The sequence below is a fragment of the Diaporthe batatas genome, assembly GCF_019321695.1.
Source record: "Diaporthe batatas strain CRI 302-4 chromosome Unknown Contig00005, whole genome shotgun sequence".
Classification (NCBI taxonomy): domain Eukaryota; kingdom Fungi; phylum Ascomycota; class Sordariomycetes; order Diaporthales; family Diaporthaceae; genus Diaporthe; species Diaporthe batatas.
Window position 1 is genome coordinate 2,389,665 of NW_025408552.1, and position 23,213 is coordinate 2,412,877.

At 56.7% G+C, this 23,213-nt stretch overlaps 8 protein-coding genes across 8 annotated transcripts; 2 read left to right on the forward strand and 6 right to left on the reverse strand.

The window, feature by feature from the left end:
* Positions 1-683: 683 nt before the first annotated feature.
* On the reverse strand, positions 684-2,026 carry KVR01_005492 (F1F0 ATP synthase subunit h). The gene is made up of 3 exons (XM_044782121.1): positions 1,895-2,026; positions 1,668-1,758; positions 684-1,262 (listed from the first exon to the last, which is right to left on the reverse strand). Exons 1-3 carry the CDS (start codon positions 1,919-1,921, stop codon positions 988-990), a joined length of 393 nt encoding a protein of 130 aa, XP_044645937.1. The 5' UTR covers positions 1,922-2,026; the 3' UTR covers positions 684-987.
* A 182-nt stretch (positions 2,027-2,208) lies between these two features.
* On the reverse strand, positions 2,209-5,164 carry KVR01_004915 (uncharacterized protein). Its single transcript, XM_044794427.1, has 4 exons — positions 4,171-5,164; positions 3,325-4,065; positions 3,094-3,170; positions 2,209-3,035 (listed from the first exon to the last, which is right to left on the reverse strand). Exons 1-4 carry the CDS (start codon positions 4,211-4,213, stop codon positions 2,610-2,612), a joined length of 1,287 nt encoding a protein of 428 aa, XP_044645360.1. The 5' UTR covers positions 4,214-5,164; the 3' UTR covers positions 2,209-2,609.
* A 3,190-nt stretch (positions 5,165-8,354) lies between these two features.
* Positions 8,355-9,971, reverse strand: KVR01_005002 (uncharacterized protein; the record flags this gene model as incomplete). Its single annotated transcript, XM_044787268.1, has 1 exon — positions 8,355-9,971. The coding sequence occupies one exon, from the start codon at positions 9,969-9,971 to the stop codon at positions 8,355-8,357; it is 1,617 nt and encodes a 538-aa protein (XP_044645447.1).
* Positions 9,972-10,810: 839 nt separating this feature from the next.
* KVR01_005420 (uncharacterized protein) lies at positions 10,811-12,511 on the reverse strand (the record flags this gene model as incomplete). Its single annotated transcript, XM_044790591.1, has 3 exons — positions 10,811-12,270; positions 12,331-12,364; positions 12,461-12,511. 3 exons carry the CDS (start codon positions 12,509-12,511, stop codon positions 10,811-10,813), a joined length of 1,545 nt encoding a protein of 514 aa, XP_044645865.1.
* Positions 12,512-12,740: 229 nt separating this feature from the next.
* Positions 12,741-14,859, forward strand: KVR01_005562 (uncharacterized protein). Its single transcript, XM_044791429.1, has 2 exons — positions 12,741-13,393; positions 13,466-14,859. The coding sequence occupies exons 1-2, from the start codon at positions 12,938-12,940 to the stop codon at positions 14,429-14,431; spliced, it is 1,422 nt and encodes a 473-aa protein (XP_044646007.1). The 5' UTR covers positions 12,741-12,937; the 3' UTR covers positions 14,432-14,859.
* Positions 14,836-16,738, reverse strand: KVR01_005681 (tRNA dihydrouridine synthase). The gene is made up of 5 exons (XM_044788146.1): positions 16,245-16,738; positions 15,996-16,177; positions 15,597-15,921; positions 15,125-15,525; positions 14,836-15,047 (listed from the first exon to the last, which is right to left on the reverse strand). The coding sequence occupies exons 1-5, from the start codon at positions 16,292-16,294 to the stop codon at positions 14,869-14,871; spliced, it is 1,137 nt and encodes a 378-aa protein (XP_044646126.1). The 5' UTR covers positions 16,295-16,738; the 3' UTR covers positions 14,836-14,868.
* A 276-nt stretch (positions 16,739-17,014) lies between these two features.
* KVR01_005656 (phosphoribosylaminoimidazole carboxylase ADE2) lies at positions 17,015-19,352 on the forward strand. The gene is made up of 3 exons (XM_044788652.1): positions 17,015-18,122; positions 18,202-18,949; positions 19,020-19,352. Exons 1-3 carry the CDS (start codon positions 17,302-17,304, stop codon positions 19,224-19,226), a joined length of 1,776 nt encoding a protein of 591 aa, XP_044646101.1. The 5' UTR covers positions 17,015-17,301; the 3' UTR covers positions 19,227-19,352.
* A 2,374-nt stretch (positions 19,353-21,726) lies between these two features.
* KVR01_005267 (succinate dehydrogenase iron-sulfur protein subunit SDH2) lies at positions 21,727-22,737 on the reverse strand (the record flags this gene model as incomplete). The annotated part of the gene is made up of 3 exons (XM_044791680.1): positions 21,727-22,047; positions 22,108-22,259; positions 22,338-22,737. 3 exons carry the CDS (start codon positions 22,735-22,737, stop codon positions 21,727-21,729), a joined length of 873 nt encoding a protein of 290 aa, XP_044645712.1.
* Between the last annotated feature and the right edge of the window lie 476 nt (positions 22,738-23,213).

The following is a 23,213-nucleotide window of genomic DNA, read 5'->3' on the forward strand; positions in this document are numbered from 1 at the left end:
GCAAGGGTTGCTGGCTGGCTGACTGCTGGAGACTTTATAGAAGGGGGGAGAGGGATAGAGAGAGAGGGATTTTGTGTGTGAGTGTGTGAGCTCTCATGCGTTCCCCCGTCGGCTGTGAAACAAAATACCTGTGGCCAGCTTCATCGACGAGGAAGAAAGAGCTTCTTGTGTGGCTGGCCACGTTGAAGTCTCCTTTGTCTTTCTTTCTCCTCGAGGCCTGCGTTCGCCTGCTCGTAGCACCGCTGATGATGGTAGATGCGGATGCTCAGGGTGTCGTGCCGATGTCCGGGTGCGATGGTGGTTGGCATAAGAGAATCCGCGAGACTCGGGGCGGCGGCGGCGGCAATGGCAAAAACTATCACTTGTAGTTCTGACCTGGCCGGATTCAGATGATACGGTATGTCTCTTGATGATGTGTGTATGTATGTGGACCTAAATGGTGAGACGGTTAAATGGTCGGGTCATCTGGTGCTTGTAGGGAAAACTGCCTATCATCAGTCAAGAGCCGGGCGTCTGAGCTAGAAGACTTCTCTCCTCGTGAGTCCTGATATCAAGATACCTCGGCCTGACGCGCGCGTGGAAAGCGGCCATTGTCGGCCTATGAGGGCGGCGCGGCGTTGCTGTAACCATTCTTAGCATCACATGCGTTGGCAACACGACAATATGCAGAAGGAGCGGCTTTTCAAGTGGTTGCCCCGGTAGGGCGATGTCTTCGATTCCCAACGTCGTAAGGAAAGCCTGATAAAAAATGTACACGGATTACTCCTCCGAGTGTCTCCCTTTACTCCTCGCACACCGGTCCTCCCGCGTCTTCTTTTCGTCAAGATAAAAAAATCAGCTGCGCCTGCTGGTCTTTTTCTTCTCTTGCGTGGATGAGGTGTTTCCCTCGTGCTCAGGAGCTCGTCGTTATCTTCCTCCAACAGGCCCCGCCCATCGCTTTAAAAAAGGGTCTCTGGATTTCCTCTTGAGCTCGCTTGCGGCATATATTTAGTGGCCGTGGGCGTGCTCCTCCTCGTCCTCCTCGACCAGCCAGTCCTCGACGGCGGCGGAGGGCTTGCCGGCGGCGTCGGCCTCGTTGCCCTCAACCTCGACGGCCATGTTCTCGTACTCCTGCAGCGACGAGGCCAGGTCGGCCTCCTCGGGGGACTTGGGGGTCTTGGGCTGGTTGAAGGTCAGGACCTGGCCCTCGGCGTCGTTGGCCTTGAGTGCTGGTGCCTTGTAGGCCTTGAGTTCTTTCAGGTAGAGTTCTTGGACGAAGTCGGCTGTTGAGGAGGACGCGACGATGTTAGTATACCGATGCGATTGAGGCTGCTGATGATTATCGAGGGCAAGTGTTGAGCAGGAAGGGATCGATGTGATGGTGATGAGCTCGAGGCCGGGCGATGTCGGAGCAGGTGGACGACAGGGGACGGGTGCATTGCAGATGGGGGATGCGAAGGGCATATCACGACAGGCAGACAGTGATGAAGGAGAGGTAGCTAAAGGGCAGAGAGCTCGGGCGGGCAGGCCAAAGTCGTGACGTGATGCTATCTCCAAAGTCCGGCCCGGTCGAGGGCTCCTCCACCCCCCCCCCCAATCCACCCTCCTGCCGCTCCCGAGACTGGGGTGCGAACACGTGTGATGACGACCAAGGGATAAAGACAAGGACGGCAGCTGCTTCTACGTACCTCTCCGCGAGACGGTGGGGTTGAGGAAGGTCCTCATCTGAACGGAGTTGCGGCCAGCAAGTCGGGAGACTGCGGCGACGGCCTGGCGGCTCTGTGTGATTGCAGACGCGGGTGTTAGCGGGCGGGAACGAGAGAGCTCTGCAAAAACCACTTTGCGTGCATGCACGGGGCACCACGTCACGACAGGCGCCCCCGTCGCATCGGGCTCATCAGGGAATTCGACGTACGGAAGCTCGGGAGACGGAGAAGAGCATCTTGGCTGTTCTGGGGGTGCTCAATTGACGCGTGAGGGGGGGGGGAAGAGGCGACGACGGGAGGGCGAAGATGGGTGGTGGTTGCGGGTTTGGCCTGCTGAGGTCTTTTCCAAAAAATCGGAAGGCCAGGACGGGCGGCACCCGTTACCACTCATCATGGATTTCCGAGCTGCAGGCCAGCCTAGGCGAGATCACGTGTTCCCCGCACCCCGACTTTGTCTCCTCACAGTGACGCGCTCTTGCCGTTATGCCAGCTCTTTCGCCCCAGATTCTCGCTATCGGCCCCCGTTCGATCTAGACTACTTCTCTAGACCTCCTCTCAAGCTCATAGCTCGATCCAAGCTAAGCCTTTCCGTCTGCTCAAGTCGACAACGACGTGCACACGGGCATACGTCACCGTTGTGGTAGATGCTCAGACAATTTCTCACAGTCTTGACAAGCGTCACTTTCTCAGTCTGCCAGGCGTCTTTGCGCTCCAAAATTTTACATACAGTTCTCAAGGTGCACGACGGTGGACACGATATTTTCAAGCCATCAATTCAATTCAAACGAGGGTATCGCGATGTCCTTAAACCAAATATCTACAGTCCAGTTGCGCGCCAAGGGCCTTTTCTATTACGGAGCCCTTCATTAAACAGTTTCGCCAATTTCCATTACCTTGCCTCAATCAATGTTTCCCTGCCTTCTCTTATTTCCCATGCTGAATGTACTGGTGATTCGGATAATTGTTGAGGTTCACATCCTCCCCGTGCTCAGCATATCCTGACCCGGCGCCGGACACCTTACGCCCTTCCAGGCTGCCGTTGGACCTTCTACCCCTGGAGCGGAACGAGACAAGTGACTTGACGACCGCGTACACCAGGTACATGATCGCCGCGATAACGGAGTAGGCAATGATCAAGCCGTTGCTGGCGCCGGACAGCTGTAGCCCCAGGCCACCGTTGATGACGCCCAGGATCAGCCAGATCCGTCCCCACCAGATGTGGGCGTGGCTGAACATTCCGCGGCTACCAGTCTTGGCGAACTGCGAGTGGTGGATGAAGCCGAGACCGGGCTGGATCACGAGGACGCAGACCACGACAGTACCGAGCTTGACGTGTGTGTTTTCGAAGAGCTGGAGGCACTGTCAGCATCGATGAACCATGGCGGTTGGGCGCCATCAGAAGACTCACCATATTTCGCTGCCGTGCGCCGTATATGCCGAGGCCAAAGAAAGCCCACATCAGCAGCCAGCTGAGCATCTGCCAGGCTGTGCGTTCTATCAGCATACGTTCTCTACACTCCTGCCATGAGGCGATGTGGTGGTAGTGGAAATGGACGCGGAGACCCGCGGTCTACGCTTTTACCAGGCTACCGCAACACCATTCCCCAGGGAGAAAGATTTGATTGTGTTATATACTAACCACTATGGATGTACCACTTTCCAAACAGAGGCATGACGGCAGAGCCCAGAGGATACAGAATTGCGAAAACAATGGCCATCCCGAGGCCGTGGGCATAAATGACGGTCTGACTAGGCCTCACCGACGTCGATCCGCTGGAGCTGGAACCTGACGATCCCGACGACCCCGACGAGGGGGCGGGCGCGGTGGCCGCGGCGCCGACGAAGGGGTTACTGTCCGACTCGATGCTCGCCTGAGACAGGTCCAGGCTGAATTGCGCGTGATCATCATGTTGCGAGATGGATTGGGACGCGCTGGTCGACTGGAGCGAGTCCCCCTGCTTCCAGGCCCCAATCCACGACGAGCTGGAGCTGGCAACGTTCAGGGAGCCGCCCGACCACGACTGGCAGTTGGCGCACTGCACGTTGGCGACCATCTTGTCACCGCTGACGCCGCTGCCCTCCAGGAGGGTGATCTGCGAGGCGGTGGCTGCGTCGTACTCGGGCTCCTGGTGGCCAGTGCCGGACCTGGGCGAGACGGTCACGTTGCCGTTGCCGTCCTGGTACATGATGAAGATGTTGGCCCCCCGCATCTGCGAGCCGCTGCCCAGGGCCACCCATTGGTACGACGTGGGTGCCGAGATCTGGAAGTAGATGTTGCCGCTACCAGAAGAGGCCGTTGCGCTTGGGACGCCCACTTGGTAACAGATGTCCGAGGCGCAGTGGCTGACTGCTGCCGCGCTTGCTGTGGTCGCGACTGCTGCTGATGAGCAAAATCATGTTAGCGGCCGTGCTGGATGGCGAAGGGCAAAGCGTGTGTGGCACTCATCATATCACACCAATCGTGTCGGGGGCTCAATTGACTTACACAGTACGGCAGCCGCAGCTGCGAGCCCTGAAAATGCCGGCATGGTGATGTGAGATGCACTACTCGGCGTAGGCGCCTTGTTGGTGAAGACGATATATGTTGGTGCCCTAGTGGCTTGGGGTGAGGATGGCAGGTGTCGTGAGATGTCTGGCACGGCTCCTGAAACTCCAATGAAGAATGATGGGAGAGGCGAACGAAGTGATGATATATAAGTGTGAATGATATATCGGCAAGCTCAATGCCCGACCTCAGTGCCAGGGGTGGAATCCAATAGTCAGGATATGTGGATACTCATGTAAGTTTAGAGTTGGGGGGGTAGGGGGCATGTCATGGGCAGTGCTGATCGAAGCCGATTACTCATGTGTTGGGAGCAAAGGGCGGGCCACCTGCCGGACTGGAGCTTGGGGAAATAGGGAAGACGGTTGACAATGACCGTGACGCGGCGCCAAGCAGGGCTTGAGCTTGACGAGGCTTATGAGACAGGTCGGTAGCTAAAACGTTGGCGCTGGATGGTGCTGGCGGTTGACAGTGCGGCTTGGTAGAACGGGGACGGGATATGCTGGGTGGGAGTGGATGCTTGGGTCCCGGGGTCCCAAGCTCGCAGGCTCGCAAGGACGGTGCTCTCGGGGGAGCTAATATTGACAGAGAGATAATGGACAGGGTATACACAGCCAGTGGGTTAGTGCCCGGGTTGAACAAGATTGTTTTGGAAGGTGCGAGACAGGTTCAAGCCGCGGGCGACGAGACAGAGTTTTGATGGAGGACAAGTTATTTTGCTTAAGCCTTGCTGCTGACTGAGACAAGGTTGGTGCTCTCGCGGGCGTTAACTCGAAGTGAGAGCTTCCTGGTCGTCATACCTGGAGGAAGGGACTTGGTCATATGTACCACAGTACAAACATACCTACTCTAGGTACTCGTCTTCCTCTCTTCTGGACTGGACTGGGGGCACTGACAGGTTCCTGCGCTCGACAGCAAGCCGTCCGTCCGTGCTTGCAAAGATAGACAAATAATTCAGCTCGGGGGACTAACTACTTCAGCTACTGTACTGTGCCTGTGCTCAATAGGGGAGGAGAGACGTGCTCCGCCCCAAAAGGGCCCCATCGCAGGCCACTAGTGTGTGTGGTAGCACCCCATCAGACATTACAGTTGAACACGGCTGTGGGTAGGACTGGATAAACTGGACCCCTCGGGGATCGACCAGCAGGGTAGCCTTGGCGGCGACAAAGGCCCAATGGCAGCAGGTGGTATTCTCAGCGTCTCATCACACCCGCTGTCAGTCTTACCCCATTCCATGTCTACAACTGGCTCCCACGCCGCTCCGGTGCAGACAAAGGACGCGGGTCGGCGTGGCGCAGTATTAGAATAGAGCGAGAGGAGGTGTTGGGAGGGTGGGATTTGCTATTCTAGCAGCTGGAAGTCAACCCTTCCGGCTGGTAGCGCTGACGGTTACAACCCGTGGACCGTAGGATTTATGGCCGTCAGACTCGGGATTGTATATAGACTGAGCATGTCGTTGTGATTGGGAGCTGAGGGCTGGGAGCATGAATGATGCGAGCAAGAAGCAATGGGCATCTCGATACCGGTGAGACGTACTTGGGTACAGACACCACCATCAATTCTGTAACATGGACCAACGTGTGTCTGTCTTGGGTTTGGGTTTGGCAGGCAGGCAGGCTCCCAGGAGCTCCTTGGGTTCGCTCGGTAAGGCTGCCGAGCGAGACCGATCCACTCTGGGGGTCACAGTACAGTACGGAGTACTACACAGTAAGAAGCCTCCTTCCTGTTGTGACTTGGACCGTGGTTTCCGTGCAGTTGAGAAAAAAACTTCCCGAGGCCAAGGGGTTTTGACAAATCCCCCTTGCACGGCGCCAAGGTTGCTGCCCGTTCTTTGATTATCACGAGATGAACCAACGCCCAGCCATATCTCAAGTCAGTCAAGTCAGTCAAGTCACCTAGGTACCTTGGTAGAGCGCCCTGGCGCCCTGGACCAGCTGAACAGGCCCTGGCAGGGTGTGAGTGAGCCCCACCGAAGGAAACCACCCCGCCCCTCCGCCCCAACTTTATAATGTGGGCTCGGCAGCGCAGTCCCCAACGAGCAACCACGTCGTGCTTCTGTGGCCCCTGGGCGTTGCAAGAGTGACTGACTGACATACTGACTGACACTGACAGTGACAGTCCCGACCTAGCGAGAAAAAGACTCCGGCGCCTCGGAATTCTGCTGATTCATGCTCGTTTCATTGGGCACACACAGCGCTCGCTCTTCCCCACCTGGGAACCGTACCGGCTCAACCTTCTATCTGCTGTCTGCCGCTGCTGTTTCCAACCAGCCTTCCGTCCCATCTTGCTGCCATATGCGTGATGCGTCTCTCCCTTGGCTCTGATAAACGTTACGAACATTACGAGTTTCGGGCCCCCACCCGCTAATGCCGGGCTTCTTCCTGGCCCTACTGCTGGCCGCGCACACACCCAGACACGTGGAATGGGAATCTTGGACGGCCGGAAATACACGTGTAATAGACCATTAGGTGGCTTCGGGTTTACAACATGAGACGACGTGGTGACACCCCCAAGTCCCGACCGACGCTTGCCCGTCATGTCCACAGTCCATGCACAATGACGGAGCCTTCAACAGACGTGCTGCAGGGCCTGAGGGCCCAAAAAAGCTTCACCCTCAGCCCGCCCTATCAGGTCCCTTGGACCCAAGCCATATCATATCGCAGGGCCAGGGGCAGGGCAGGACAGGGCCGCGCGCAGGCGTAGGCGCATAGCAACCACATCACAACACACACAGTGGCCGAAACACTGGGCCCGGTTTCTTGCAGTTCCTCTGCGCACTATCAAAGCATCGCACGGCGAAAGCAAGAGTTAACGCCGCGATCAGCAAGACAACCTTCCTAATCTCGGGCCGGAGGGGTCCAACTCTGCGGAGGAAGGGCAGCACCACGTCTGTCGCCCAAGTCCAAGCCACCCTTGGCTTGCGCGGCCCACATATCTCACAACCTCGAAATCACCTGCACGAAATCGACCCAACGCCAAATCTCCAGCCCTGCCCAGCCTATCTCCCCTCCTCACCATCATCATCCTCCTCCTCCTCCTCCTCCGGCTCACCGATCCACAAAATACGGGCTTCCAGACCATGATGGAGCGCGCGCGGGGCGGTTCGGGGCAGGTGGGGGCGCCCACTTGGGCGCACCGATACGCGTATCGTACAAAATAAGGTAGGGTAGGGTTGAGCTAGGTCACGCCGTCCCCGTTCGAGAAGACCGCTGCCCCGGTCCACTGCTTCCTCCCTCGATGGGGCCGCCGGAGTGAGGTTGTCCCATCTCCCGAGAAAGTTGTCCCGACCGAAGCTTGGCGTGGCTTGTTTGCTTGTCTAGAGGGGTCTAATAACCCACTCTGTCTGTTCCAACTTCCCAGTCTGCTGTGCAAACTACCCTCCGGCCGACCGGCAGCGCTGCCCAGGACTCCTTGTATCCCGGAGTGGCGTAGGCGTTCGTCTGACCGGCCTTGTCAGTACAACCAGCCTCAAGGTCGTCCTGTCACAAGAGGTCGGCGCCGACGCTGTCCCGGCCCAGGGCCTCGTAAATGACATGCGTTGGCGCCAAGTAGGCCCAGCACTCCCGTGTATGAATGTCCAAGTCAGGTCCTCATATTACACAGCACATAAGTTGCAGGCCTGTCACGGCCACGAATCGATAAGCGGCAGCCAAGAAACATCCAATTTCACTAGTGGGTGGATTTCACGTGTTGCAAGCATGTCAGTTCAGGGGGGAAGGGAAAAAAAATACAATTATTGTTGTCCCTTTGCGCCTAAGAAAGTGTAAATGCTTAATGGAATCTCACTTCACCGCCAAGTAGTTCCTTGAGCCAACTGCCTAAAGGAGTCCCATTCGCTCGTGACTGGTGTCACCGCCAACAAACTGCTCCACTGCTCCAGTCGCCGTGTTTCCGCGCGGGAGATGCGGAATTGTTGCGGTGGACACGCGCTTCGCTGACGCCGACCCAAACTCTTTACCCCCCTTGCCCCTGTATATCTATCATGTAGCACTGTATCATGATGGGTGTATCCTGTATATCTCTTGTCCCCTGTGCGCTGTGTAGCGCTCTAACAAAAGCTTCAGTCCAAACGCGGACCATTAATCTGGTCTGCCCTTTCCTTGATGTCTCTGGACGGGCGATCGTCCTCAGGCTTTCTGAAGGCACGCAAACCCATGAGAGTTGAGCAGGCTGTGGCTCGCCGTAAAGCTAAAGTTCCCAAACGGGTTCTCCTCCGAGTTGGGCACCGCGGGGCTGAACGGCTCCATCATGGAGGTGCGCGGGCTGAGGCTCAGCTCCGTGAACTCGGCGGAGAAGTTCTCCGCGAGCTCCGGGTCGGTGATCATGGGCTGGATGGGCGGCTCGACCTCGCGGGCGGCCAGCTTCTTCCAGTCGATCTTGCGGAAGAACCGGTGGCCCTTGATGATGGCCAGGTCCTTGGGCATGTGGCTCCCCAGGCGCTTGCCCGGCTCCTTCCTGAGCAGGCGGTTCAGCAGGTCCTTGGCGTCCGGGCTGAGGAAGTAGGGCATGATCAGCTTCTGCTTGAGGATGTTCTGCTGGATCTTGTGGTTGTTGTTGCCGCGGAACGGGGGGCTTCCCGTCATGAGGTCGTAGGCGAGCGCGCCCAGTGACCACCAGTCGACGGCCTTGCCGTACTTCTCGCCCCTGATCACCTCGGGCGCCATGTACTCGACCGTGCCCAGCATGGAGCTGCAGGTGGCGTCGTCGGTGGCGACCTTGGAGAGGCCGAAGTCGGTGAGAAGCAGGTGGCCTTCCGCGTCTAGAAGGATGTTCTCCGGCTTGAGGTCGCGGTAGACGACACCGAGCTCGTCGTGCAGGTGGGAGAGGGCCAGCACCATCTCGGCCAGGTAGAAGGCTGCGGTCGGCTCGGGGAACATGCGCTCCTCGGCGAGATGAGTGAAGAGCTCGCCGCCCTGGCCGTACTCGAGGATGAGGTACAGCTTCTCCCTGTCCTGGAATGCGTAGTAGAGCTTCACGACGAACGGGTGCTTGTTGACGGACTCGAGGATCTGGCGCTCCGTCTTGGTCTGCTCGACGAGCTTCTTGTGCACAACGAGCGAGGCCTTCTTGAACTGCTTCTGCGCATATAGCCTGCCGGTGGTGCGCTGCTTGACCAGGATGACGGTGCCGTAGGATCCCTTGCCGAGACATCGCAGTGGTTCGAAGTCATCAGCCGTCTTCTTGACGGGCGCGCTCGAGAGGTCGCCATGGATGGCCTCGAAAAGCATAGGGCTGCCCGCGGCAAAGCCCTGGTCGGGGGCGCTCGCACTGATGAAGTCGTTCTCCAGGTTGATCTCGTACGAGGTCGAGATCTCCGAGGCTGCCTCGTCTCCACTTCCGTCGCTGCTGTTCGCTGCCCCGGTTCGCAACCCACGTGCGCGGCGCGGCGGGGCCAGGGGCGATCCGACCCTGGGAAGGCTGCTGCTGCGGGTCACAGAGCTCGCGCGAGAGGTGCTCGGGCTGTCGAGGTTGAAGGAGTCGACGTGCTGGGACCGCAGGAGGCTGATGCCGCTCATAGCGGGAGAAGCCACCGGGCGCAGGGACGGGCTGCAGTTGGCGCTGACTACGTCGTCGATCATGGGATTCTTGGAGCGGCGGCCACGCAGGACCGGGGTGGTGGCCTTGTCGGCTGCGATGAGTCGCGGTGTCCTCTGCCCATGGTCGGAGTCGTCGTCTCCCGAGCCGGCCGATGTCTGAAAGCCGCGCACCACAGTGGTGGCCGCGGGTGCGCCTGCACGTATCATGGTCGCGGTGTTTTGTCGTTGTGTGGGTGTATTTTGTTGTGGATTTTGGCTATCTGAGCCAAGTCGCGATCAGCAGTAGTCGCGTACCGGCTCACTCTCGTCAGGCGTGGCTGGCGGTTCAGGGTGCGCCGCGTCGTCCCTCGGGGTCGCAGCGGGAGTCGTTGAACTCGTTTCGGGCAAGACGCTGGTGGCACTGGAGGCGCATCTGAGACTTCAGGAAGCAGGAAAACGGGAGTTCGCGTGTATCGTTACTGGTATGCATTTGCGGTTTGTTGGAGTCTAGTCCGGTGTCGTGTCGGTTGCTTTGGCAGGGCGTGGGCTGACCTTTCACTTTGGAAGTGATGGAGGATTGAAAAAAAAGATCAGGCGGGAAAGGGGAGACGGGCAGGGTTGGCTGTCAGGCATAAATCTAAAAATTACCGGCTCGCAAAGTGCATGTGGGGCTTAGTCTAGTGTAGCGCGGCCCGCCCGCCTGGCTGATCCCCCAGATCCAGTGACGGGCGCTCTCCACCCGTGCCAAAGTCAGCAGGCTGGCAACTTGGGCAAGCGGCTGGAAACGGCTCCTTTCCTTTTTCCACAGCCAACTCGCACAAAGGGGAAGCCGGCAAGTGGCGGGCTCAGCAGTTCCCAATATTGCGGCAATTCGATCATCATGCGAGTCACGGCAGTGGTCGACGTTTCGAACGGGACCCAGCGACTGAAACACTGTGGCTCGCTGTGTGGTGGCCGGTCACCGAAACACCTTCCGTGTTCCGGCGCTTGCAAAACTGTCACCTTGCCTTGGGTATCTACCGACTTTTCTTCTGCAGCAGCTTGAATGCTTTCCTCGAACCTCCTTCTTACAGCGGCTCCGCCTCGTTGCGAGACCAGAGCTTGATCGTCCTGTCGTGGCTTCCAGACACGATCCATCTGCCGTCCCTCGAGATGTCCACCGAGCTCACTGGCGCCGTGTGCGACTCGAGCGAGGTGATGAGGGAATAGTCATCCATCGAGTAGATGTTAACCTTGCGGTCGAACCCACTGGTCGCAAAGAAGGTCGCGGACTTCTTGGGTATCTGTGCACCTTTTTCGTCTTGTCCGGGTGCTTCACCCTCCACAGGGTCATCGAGGCCCCTGAACACTCGTACATCCGTGACTCCAGATGTGTTGCCGGCAAGGTTGCCACCCTGCGCGACCTTGCGCACGTCCCACACCTTCACGAAGCCGTCAAGAGAGGCGGACAGTATCCTATGCCCATCTATCCAGCTCGAGGATGTTATAGGTTGAATATGGCCCTCACAGAGCATGATCGTGCGGCCGCTTCGAAGGTCCCAGACTCGACCAATGCTGTCCATTCCCGCTGTCGTAACCAGCGCACCCTCAGACTGGAAGCTGACCGTCATGACCGCCCTTGAGTGTCCCTCCTGAGACAAGAGCTCGCTGCCCGTCGCAATGTCGTAGAGTTTCCATGTCGTGTCCTCACAGGCTGCAGCCAGGTATCGGCCTGACGGGTGAAATCCGATCTTGTTGACCTTGGGCCCACCGGGCTGGGATAATGTAGACAAGGGCGTATCTTTTTGAAGTGACCATAGGTGAATGGCACCCTCTGCTGAAGACGACGCCAGCTGGGCCGTCTCACTCTCAAGGGATGCGACACCAGGGAGCCAGTCGATTCCACCTATCCGGGATGTGTGGCCCCTAAGCGTCTTCTTCACTTCCAGATCAGGTGTTGAGACGACCTTCAAGCTGCCACCCCAGTCACCTGTGGCGCACAGCTGTCCGTTTGGCGCCAGCCTGACCACACTCAGGTATCTCTGTCCACCGACCTGTGAGCTTTGCAGCTCGAAATCCTGTAGCTGCTCTTTGATCTGTTTCCGGTGCTTGACATGGGTTCGCAGGGGTATCTTGGCCTCTTGCCGCTGGAACTGGACTCGTCGCTTTGCTCGTGGCAGCGAGTACTTTGCGACCTCGACCCGGGATTGTAGCAGCTCGTCGTTCCCGCGCGTGTAGTACTCTTCCTCTTGCTCCTCGTCGTCTTCCTCGTCTGGGACATCGTCCATCTCGACATCAACACCCTCCTGGCCTTGGGCCTTTGCTCGCTCAGCCTCGTCGGCCAGGGTCTCCCTCAGCCTCTCTCGGCGGTCGGCCGGATTGTTCTCGCCGAACAGGGTGATGGGCAGCCCTCGCTCGCGGAGCATGGCCTTGATCGCTTCATCGTTGGTCGGGACGGCAAGGCGCGCCGCCATGCGCTTGCGCTCGAACTGTGAGAGCAGCGCCGATGCATTCTCGCCCGTGCCGAGATCGTAGTTGTAGTCGTTGGCTATGTCTCCTGTCAGCCCAGGGTAGCGCTGGTGGTGAGCGGGTTGCGCGATGTACTCACGAACTTGGTCAAGGGTCAGACCTCCTCCCCTATCCTGCGCACAGGCACACCAGTCAGTCGAGCGCCGCGCTGTTGTTTTGGTTTGAGCAAAGGCAGTGACCACTGTGAAGCTGCGATTTGGGTGGCTTACCTCATCCATGGGATGGTCCTCCACAAATGCTTGTCTCGAAGGGTGCATCATCTTGGCAGAATGTTCTAGTATGACAGGGCGAACAAAACGAACAATAGGAGGGATGCCTATCGAGAGGTCGTGGTGGAAGGTAGCTGTGGAAAGTTGCTATTCAAAGTTGACTTTCGAGCTATTGTCTCCCGGATACTGAAAGTACGTACTGCAGCACTGCCTGCCTGCCGTGAATATTTGACAATGGGGTGACCCGCTATTGAGGGTCCGCTTGGGGCTTGGCCGATAAGGCGATTGCAGCGACCAACTTCAACTTCCCGTCTTTCATCATCAACCATCAACCACAGGCGCTGCCCGTTTCCACCCCATCCCCAATTTACCCATGGCTATTTAATTCAGTTCGCACCCCCCACCAACAACCGCCACTCGCTGCCAAACAACCGGAGTGAGGTTCCAGCATCGCTTCTCTCCATGATCTAAGTCGAGATGGCCAGCATCGACAGATATCGCCCGCCCCGCGAGGGCTACCAGCCTCCCTCCCTACCTCCGAAGCCCCCTCGCCCATCCCGATCTCCGTCTAAGCAGCGCGACGTGCCCCCGGCAGTTCCATCGCCACCGGCTCACTCCTCACGCACATCCTCGCTCCCACCACAGTCCCGACGAGGCGCCCCGTCTCCAGCACACCCGTCGCCGACAACACCCCGAGCCCGCGCAAACCAGTGGTACTTCACCGCGGATGAGGCTCTCAGCTCACCGAGCATAGTCGACGGCCTGGCGCCGGCCGACGAAAGATTGAGAAGGGCCAAGGGGGTCAACTTCATCTATCAGGCCGGCGCGATGGTAGAACTGCCGCAGACCACATTATGGGTCGCTGCTGTATTCTTCCATCGGTTCTACATGCGCTGCAGTATGGCAGAGGAGAAGGGCGGGATACATCATTACGTTAGTTCCCTGGTCGCAAGCGCGCCGCGGATTGACTTGGAAGAACCAGGAGAGTGCTGACACCCGGAACAGAACATAGCAGCGACAGCCTTGTTCCTCGCAAACAAAACAGAAGAAAATTGCCGGAAAACAAAGGACATCATCTACGCTGTGGTCAAAGTTGCTCAGAAGAACCCGAGGCTCATCGTCGATGAGCAGAGCAAAGAATACTGGAAGTGGCGTGACAGCATCTTGATGCACGAGGAGTTGATGCTGGAGATGTTGACCTTCGACCTGATGGTGGATAACCCCTACCAGCGACTGTACGAGTGTCTTACACAGCTCGACATGCTTCATAACAAGCGCATAAGAGATGCTGCTTGGGCATTCTGCTGCGACTCGGCTCTCACCGTCCTTCCGTTACTCATGAACGCCAACGCGATCGCTATCAGTGCTATATACTTCGCGACTGTCTCGCTAGATGAGAAGATCGAGGACGGGAGGGACGGTGAGCCGTGGTGGCGAATACTGAAGGGTGATGAGGCGCTCACGCAATCAGCTATAAGTGTGGTGATGGACTTCTACTCGGAGAACCCTCTTAGGAAGTCGGACTCCCGGTATCAAGGATCACCTATCTTCAGCCTGGAGAATACCAGGCGGGGGCGCGAGCTTCCTAGCCAGACAGAGGCTGGATCGAGTCACACCGGCACACCTATGGGAACGGACCGTGGAACACAAAGTCCGCGTGCACGGTACCCAGGCAGGCCAGACCGAGAGGACGACACCAACGGTAACGTCGACACGAGAAAGGAAAGCGGGGACAATGGAGACAGCGAGCCAGCGACATCGCAACAAAGGGGCGATGCTGACGCGACTCTCAAGATTGCAGCCAACGACATGGATACTCACGCGGCAGACCGAAAAACCAACGGTGTCAGTAACGGCCTGAAATCCCCAGGCTCGAAACGGAAGACGCCAGACGTGGACCTGGACGAGGTGGAGCGAGAGACCAAGCGAGCACGGTTGTCCGATGAGGACGAAGGAGAAGTCCCGGGCTAGGTGCCCACCGGCATGACGCCTGACAATTACCTAAGGAAAATCCGGGGTATCTACACGGAAATAATCCCCAACAGCAGTGATAGGCGAAGGGATAGCATCTTATGATGCAAATGAGGGCCGCAATGCAAGGTGGTCCATGGATCCCAGACATAGCTCCACATGAGAACCGCTTCGTGAGACATCAGCGCGCATTGTTTGAGAGGATAGGAGGACGCGGTGTGCGAGCATTCAAGGATATGAGGAGATTATTCGCAGAGTCCTTCTTTCCAGTACATAAAGGGGATCTCGGATTAGCAGGCGAGGTTAAGGCCCGTCAGCAAGTATTGATAGACTGCGATATCCCAGGATGACAGGCATACCCACTCAGGCGTGCTCTACTAGGACAGGCCGACCGAGTTCATTGATTTTGAGACTTTGGATTCTTGCTACTTGCCTACCTACCCACATGGTGACTTGTCCCTCCTCAAGCCCGCCTTTCCGCATCTGGTCTCCATCTTTTCGTCGAGGAAGTCGATTAGCTCAAACATATTTGCGCAGTTGTACATCTCCACCCTCTCCTTCTTGTTGAGCAACGAACTCTTGTCGGGGCCGTAGCCCGGCCCGCACATCTCACCGACTGTATTTCAAATCAGTAGATCTTCGCAAAGCAAGCCCACTGGCATGCGGGGGACAGATTCAGTAGATAGTACGTACGATGGTGCTGGACCAACTTCAGCGGCAGCGGCGCCCTCACGACCTTGTTCATGAACAGCTCGACCGCCTCCCAGGGGCAGGCCTCGTAACCCGCAAACAGCGCCGGGTTCGCGAGAAGGGCCCGAGCGGACATCAGGCCTGCCAGCTTGGGCAGGTGTGGCTTCGTACTGCCCTCGGCACCCGGGAGGGGCGACGCGTACGGCAGCGAGCCCATGGAGAAGACGTCGCCCGACACGAGGATGGGGAGCTGGCCGCCGTACTTGTTGGTGAGGATCTCCAGGGCCTCGAGGTTGATGGGCGTCGTGGACGGTGTGCTGCGGGTGCGCGGGTGGATGGTGAGGAAGTCAATGTTGCGGTCTTGGGGGTTGCCTATGACTGTTTCTATGAAGTCCATGGTTTTCCTGGGCCATGGGTCAGCTCTGAATACATGGTTGATATGTCCGGTAGGGGACTGGTCGAGGTGAGTACTCGCCTGAGATCCTTGTGTACTCTTATCTTGACGCTCACACTCCTGCCCTTTGGGTTGTCGATGTCTTTCTCCTTGCCAACGGCCCAGCCTTCGTCTCTTAATTTCTGCCGCGTCTCGACCACCATATCTCTCACTAGCTCACGCTGCTCCATCAGGGCGGCGCCGAGGGTCTCTGCGCAGGCCCACGACTGAGGGCAGCCGCAGTTGATGTCGACACCGTTCACATAGGGGACGACCAGCGAGGCGGCTCGAGATATCTCCAGCGGTGAATTGGCGCCGAATTGGACTATCGTTGGGACCGTTGGCCCTGTTGTCGATATGGTGAAGTCTGAACCGCAAGTCAGAGCTGAGATTTTCGCATTTCTGGTTGAGATTCAACTGCTTGGGAATGGGTGATCTCACCGCTATCCCGAGCTATGAAACTGCGGTTGAACTCCTTCGCTAAGATCATGGGGGTCCAGCATAGATCCGTGTCATAGGCGTGGACTGTTTGCCTGAAGGCGAGCTTGCTGTACCTCACCATAGGTGCGCAGGCATAGAGCAGCCTGCCCTGTTTCTTGGTCACATCGAATAATTTGAGAGGACTAGACGCATGAAGTATTTAGTGACTGACCACCGCCCCGGCAGGTTGAGAGATCACAATGAGCTTACTGTTCTATTTGCCCGAGAGATGGCCCGCCTTGTGCGGCTTGAGAACCCATCCTAGCAGTAATCTTTAACAGACCCTTCGTACAGTGTTGAAGGTTCTGTACGCTCGTCCAAAATAGCGCTCGACGGTAAGGCTGCGGCCGGTGGTTCGGCCCAGAATGTGTGGAAAATGAGTTTGTCACATGCCCCCAGTCACCGAGCTAAGAATCAGGCAAATACAGAAATTTTACAACTCATGGTGTTCACCTAACCTCGCGCGAGCATCGCTTTCTCAAGATATCGGGAGTCATTCTGGACAAGCTTCACTAGGGTGTCCGGCACGCGGCGGCAGGGTACTTGGGACCCAGGTAGGTACCTGCCCCAATTCCTATGGGGCAGCGCTCCAGTGGGTTAACCTCCTATGGCTTACCCTCCTGCCCTCCTACGAGACACCCTCCTATGGTACACCCTCCTATGGCTTGCCCTCCTACGAGATATCCTCCAATAGAATAACATCCTATAGAAGAACCTCCTACACTACAGAAGGCGATATATCACACAGAGACCTAGGAAGTGCAGTACCAATAGTTCAGCTCGTGTGTACTGCAAGTGTGTGTGAGTACCTACCTAGGTACCTAGGTAAGTGATGTTAAAGTGCTTTTCATGAGCGCCCGTGTAGAAGCCGCAGATCCATTATGATTGGCGCACACCCTAGAGAGGCCCACCTTTTCCCAAATTCAGTCACGATTGATTCATGTGAGCCATTGAAAAAAACCAGCCCAGGGACATTTTCTTTGAAAGTCACTCTGTATCGACTTACAATTAGCGCCTGTCATTCTCAAGTATTTGAGGAAACTATTCGGATTCGTCCTTCTAATCTTTCATTCATACCCAGGCAGTGCAGCTCGGTTACTTCCTAGCACCACACTACTAGGTACGCAGGAAGGTACGGACGGCCCTACTGTTTTTATCAACCTGCAATCAACAACAAAACGCCCACCAACTTTTTCAACTCACTTCTTCCCAATTACAACCAACATTTTGCCATCATCAATTTCACCCACCAAATTCTGCCATCAATATGACTGTCATCGGTCTTCTCGGCGGCGGCCAACTCGGCCGCATGCTTTGTGAGGCAGCCGCTCCTCTCGATATCGAAATTGCCATCCTCGACGAGGACAACGCACCGGCCAAGAAGATCAACAGCAACAGCAAGCATGTAACCGGGTCGTTCAAGGACGCCCCCAAGATCAGGGAGCTGGCATCCAAGACTGACGTTCTCACGGTTGAGATCGAGCACATCGAAACCGAAGTCCTGGAGGAGATCGACGCACAGGGCAAAGTTGCCGTGCACCCGTCGTGGAAGACGCTCAGGCTGATCCAGGACAAGTACGAGCAGAAGGAGCACCTGGGAAAGGAGGGTCTGCCCATCGCCGAGCAGATGGCCATCGAGGGTGGCGCTGCCATGCCCCCGTCCCTGTTGCTGGCGTCTCAGAAATTCGGATTTCCCTTCATGCTCAAGGCCAGGAAAGGCTCTTATGACGGCAGGGGCAACTTCAAGATTTCGAGTGAGGCCGACATCGACAAGGCGTTTGAGGAGTTTGGCACACTCTCCTGCTACGCCGAGAAATGGGTGCCGTTCGAGCTGGAGCTGGCTGTCATGGTCGTCCGGACAGAGGACAGCCAGGGCAAGACGAAGCGGGTCATCCCTTATCCAGCGGTCGAGACCATACATGAGGACAACATCTGCTCCAAGGTCTTCATGCCACCACGGACTGTCTCCGCTGCGATCTGTGAGCGGGCGCAAAAAGTCGCCTGCGATGTGGTCGAGAAGCTTTGGGGTAGGGGTGTGTTCGCCGTTGAGATGTTCTTGACTAGTGAGGGCAAGATTCTGGTTAACGAGTGAGTCCATTTCCATGATATTTCGAGGTCACCAGCCTCGACTGATTGGTTATGTCTTCGATCTGCTGACCCATTCAAGAATCGCGCCTCGACCACACAACTCGGGCCACTACACCATCGAGGCCGTGCCGCATATGTCACAGTACAAGGCACAGCTCTTCTCGATCTTGGACGAGTCCTTCCCCGAGGTTCTTGAGCCTAATGTGCAATCCAGCATTATGGTGAATGTCTTGGGCGGCGCCAACCCCGATTCTCACCACAGACTCATCAAGCAAGCCAAGAACCTGCACGGCAAAGGCAAGGCTGTCTACCCCCACATGTACGGCAAAGAGTCCAAGCCGAGCCGCAAGATTGGCCACATCACCATCACAGGGTCGTGCTCCATCGAGGAGCTGGAGAAGTTCGCCCAGCCCTTGATCCAGACCGCAGACGAGATCCGCCGGGAGCGCCTCCAAGCGTCCAGCAAGGCCCTCCGGCCAACAGAGGCAGCCAAGTCGGCAGCAGCCAAGAAGGAGCCCCTGGTCCTGGTTACCATGGGTTCCGACTCGGACCTGCCCGTGCTCAATGCCGGCATCGACATCCTGAAGCAGTTCGGCGTCCCCTATACAGTAGACATCACGTCTGCGCACCGGACGCCGAGGACGATGGACAAGGTGGCCACCGAGGCTGCGTCCAAGGGAATCAAGGTCATAATCGCCGCCGCGGGAGGAGCTGCCCACCTTCCGGGCATGGCCGCGGCTTTTACCGCGTTGCCCGTCATCGGTGTGCCTGTCAAGGCGACACATCTCGATGGGATGGACAGTTTGCTGAGCATCGTGCAAATGCCGGTATGTTTCCTCCTCCTCCTCCTCCTCCATCGTTTTTCGCTTTCTGTGCACCTGCTAACTATGACCTCAGAGAGGTGTTCCCGTCGCAGCGGTGGCGATCAACAATTCGACAAACGCGGCGCTGCTGGCCATCCGTATCCTGGGATCGTTCATGCCTGACCTGCACGACAAGATGAAGGATTACCAGCTCGATATGGAGAAACAGGTTCATGACAAAGCAGACTTGCTCAAGGAGATTGGCGTGTCGGCCTACTTGGAGAAGATGGGGAAGAAGTAGAGATTATTCTCGTTGGTACTAAGTATGCTATCATCGCTATTACCCTGGTAGTTTAATACATGTCTTCACCTATTGTCCTATCGGTGAATAAACTCCTGTGAGATTACCTCTTGGGTGTTAACCTGAACACTTTGATCTCTGAGTCGCATAATTTGGGTATCCCCGCCGTTTTGTGGGTGTGAGCCTCTGACATCTAGTCGATACTTAGGTATTGTAGCTAGCTGACTTCAGTAAGGTGTTGTCACCGAGGCCACACTGATGCAGTGCCCTATGTTTTGTTCTTGCTGAGAAATCTCCAGACGGAGTAAATGTTCTCCAGCGGAAAACCCCCCAACGTAACATCTCTCAATTGCACTGCATGGGAGTCACTGGACGTGACAAGGGAAGGTCTGAAAAGAAGACTACTGCATTACTGGTTTCTAGGTGATTCTATAGGTGAGGCTCCCTGCCTAGCCTGGCGTCTGTGTCCTTATCCCGCTGCCCTTCTCCAAAGGTACATGTTGCCGGGCACTGACTGGGCGTCGGGCCTCCTAAACTGCATGTCCACAGCCATCCAGAAAAGGTTGACACTCTTCGATGACGATCGAATGGTGTCATTAGGTTGAATCCGCGGTGTTCGTATCCGTACGGACAGGCAAGTTGTGTCGATGGCTCAAGATTGCTCGAGGGGTACCTGGCAAAGGTTGCCTGCTGGGTTTCCTGGACCATGTCTCATCTACTTTCTCCTATTACCGCTACAATTGCTTCATAGCATCGATTCACAGCATCGATATCAGGAGCTTGCAAGCATTCCTCGGTGAGTCTTTGCCCAACCATGAACAAGCATCGGTCCAATTCATCGTCATTGCGAGCGTTCTGGCAGTGTTGGATGGATTCCCTGATGTATGGTGATGGATCATCCCAGTCCAGCAAGGATTCGGTTGCATCTTGTTGAGGTGCCGCGGTCACCCGGCGGTGGCTGTGGGAATCGTCTTCGTTGTTGTCTGAAACAAGAGGGTTGAACGGAACCTCATCGCCTCCGTCCGCCCAAACATCCTCGCACCCTATAATCCAAAACCCTTGTTCGCACCCGGCGTGTCGGATCGCCTTGATGAGGCACTCGAGGTGAAGATTCGGGTCTTCTAATGCGTCGCAGCCCTCGTAGATGAGCTTCAGAACGGGATGGTACGGCTCATCCGCATCCCGCCGCCCCAGAGTGTCTTGGTGCGTCAACCTGGATACGACGGCCGAAACGTCTTGACGAAGGTGGAGGGTCTCACTCTGGTCACCCTGGCCAGGGTAGACGAAAGGAGGAGACTTGTCGTCGGGCTTGCTGTCATCCCAATAGGGACTACCGAACCGTTCGAGCACCTGGGAGAAATGCTGGCATCCTGGATCCTGTGGGCGAGACTTGCAGACACGAGATTGGTCCTGGAATGACGTGCAAAGGAACGACTCAAAACCGGGGTACATGCTGTGCTCTCCGCAGAACTCGAAAACAGACTCGGCCAGTTTCAACTCTTCGGATTCCCAGCATACTTGGAACAAACTGGGCTTGAGCCAATATGGGTTGACGAGGGAGCAAAGGCAAAATGTACCGAGAACAGTTTGCGCAGAAGAGAAGAGTACCCGCTTCATGCCCCACGGGTTGCACTGAAGCTCCTCATCCTCCGGATCGTCAGGGTGTAGGTTGGTGGTCTCATGACCCGAGCCGGTCGAGGTGGCCGCGCTGGTTGCGGAACCCGCAGCGGAAGAAGCCGAAAAAGCTACTCCAGAGGTTGGAGAGGGCGTCCCCAAATGAATGATGGTCGAATAAGGGCCCCGCGTCTGATTTCCATCCGAGGCTGGATGCTGGGCGACGCCCAATCCCATGAGAAGACATGGCAGCAACAAGGACTTGGTCACCATGATGAAGATTTGACGAAGTGTTATAGTACTGTTGAGGATGAGGGCAATCCGTAAGACAAGATAGCTGAGTGCGTGGACGAGCAAGATGGGCAAATGAGAGCAGTAAACAATGGATCTCGGGAGTGTTGTAAAGTGGAAGTGTCTGCGAGTCGACCAGCTTTGACCGAAGAAGGCTTTAAGGGAGTCGTCCTTGAGCGAGGAGCACTTGTAGGAAACCACAACCCGTAGCGTTCAGGCAGCGACCGACGTCTTGCCGGTAGCAAGTCTGGTCCTGCAGTAGCCAGGCTGCTCCTCAGTCCACGTCCGGCAGGTGTTCCTTCCCTGGTCGTGGGGCAGCTTCATCACCTCCTTGTTGCGTGAGAATCCGGCAAGAACGAGATTTCCGTGATGTCAAGTGATGGTAGTAGCCGGCGTCGCACGCTGCAGGAACGGACCGGCCGAAGTCTGAAATTTGATTCGTAGATACTATCACAGCGTAAACTCCGATTCCATGCGCGAAGGCATACGAATAATCCCGATATACAGTCCCATCCTCGCGCATCGCTGCCTCCAATTGACCAACGAAACAAGAAACCCGTGTGTTTCCGGGGTGTGCTTTTCCTTCCCTCTTCTCTTACACAGCCATCTCCTTCTTGATCTCCGCAATGGCCAGGCCAGGGTTCAGACCCTTGGGGCAGGTCCTTGTGCAGTTGAGAATGGTGTGGCAACGGTACAGGCTCATCGAGTTGTCCAGGGCGTCCTTCCTCTCGGCCTTCTTCTCGTCACGAGAGTCGATCAGCCACCGGTAGGACTGGAGCAGGATGGCGGGGCCGAGGTACTCCTCCGAGTTCCACCAGTACGATGGGCACGATGTTGAGCAGCAGGCGCAGAGAATGCACTCGTAGAGACCGTCAAGCTTCTTCCGGTCCTCCTTGCTCTGGCGGTATTCCTTGCCCTATGTGGTTGTCAGTGAAGTTCCAAAACAAACAAAAGACCGCAAAGAGCGTAATCTTACATCTGGCGCTGGTGTATCCCTTTGCAGGTATGGCTTGATAGATTTGTACTGCTTGTAGAAGTGCGTCAAGTCGGGGACCAGGTCCTTGACGACGTAGGTATGTGGCAGAGGGTAAATCTTCATCTCCTTGTTTGAATCGGTAGGGATCCGGCCTGGGCAGACAATCAGCTGTGTTCGACGAGGCCTTGCTGGCCGGTGCTAGCCGGTGCTAGTTTACTGGATCAACTTACACAGGCAAGCCAGGGTGTTCATGCCGTTGATGTTCATGGCGCAGCTACCACAGATGCCCTCTCGGCAACTCCTGCGGAAAGTCAAGGTGGGGTCCAGCTCGTTCTTAATGCGCACAAGTGCGTCGAGAACCATGGGTCCGGTCTTGTTCAGGTCCAGCGTGTAGGTCTGCATGCGAGGCTTTTCTGTCGGCTGGTCTGGGTTCCACCTGTAGATCTGGAAGCTCTTCAGGCGCGCCTCCTCGGAGGCGGGCGAGGCGTGCGCGTTGGACTCTTCCACCTTTGCCTTGGGCTCCGAGACGCTTGCCATGGACCGTGAAGCAAGCAAGGTCGTCGCCGGGCGGAGCATCGGCCGTGTGGCGGCACCCAGGAGGCGGGTGGAGGTAGAGCGGAGAGCAGCCATCTTGGTCGGACGGGTCAAGGGATCGCGATCGTGATCGTCAGAGTCGTGGCGTTGTCCGGTCTGGGAGGAATCAAGACTGTTTGAGTTGATGGTGGAGTGGAATTGTCTCAAAAGCAATCAACCACGGCCTGAAACGACAGGATTAAGCCTCCTACTGGGTTCGGCACTCTGGGCATCGAATTGTGGCAACGGTCCAAAGCTGTCTAGAGGTCATAGAAGCACGCATGGACTACAGAGAACGGAGCGAGTAACCGAGGTGAGTTGCCGACAGCCAATCAGAACCGGCTTGTTTGAAAGCGCCGGGAAATCACGTGTCGGCAAGAAACGCCCCGGCGGTCTCGCCTGCAGCGGGAGAATCGAAATCCCTCGGTGGTTCTTCACATCAGCCAGCTATTCCTTCATATATGCTGTCGAATATGAGCGTGCAAAAGACCTCAAGGATGCACAGTCCAAGAGGTAATGCCGTGGTGGTTTTA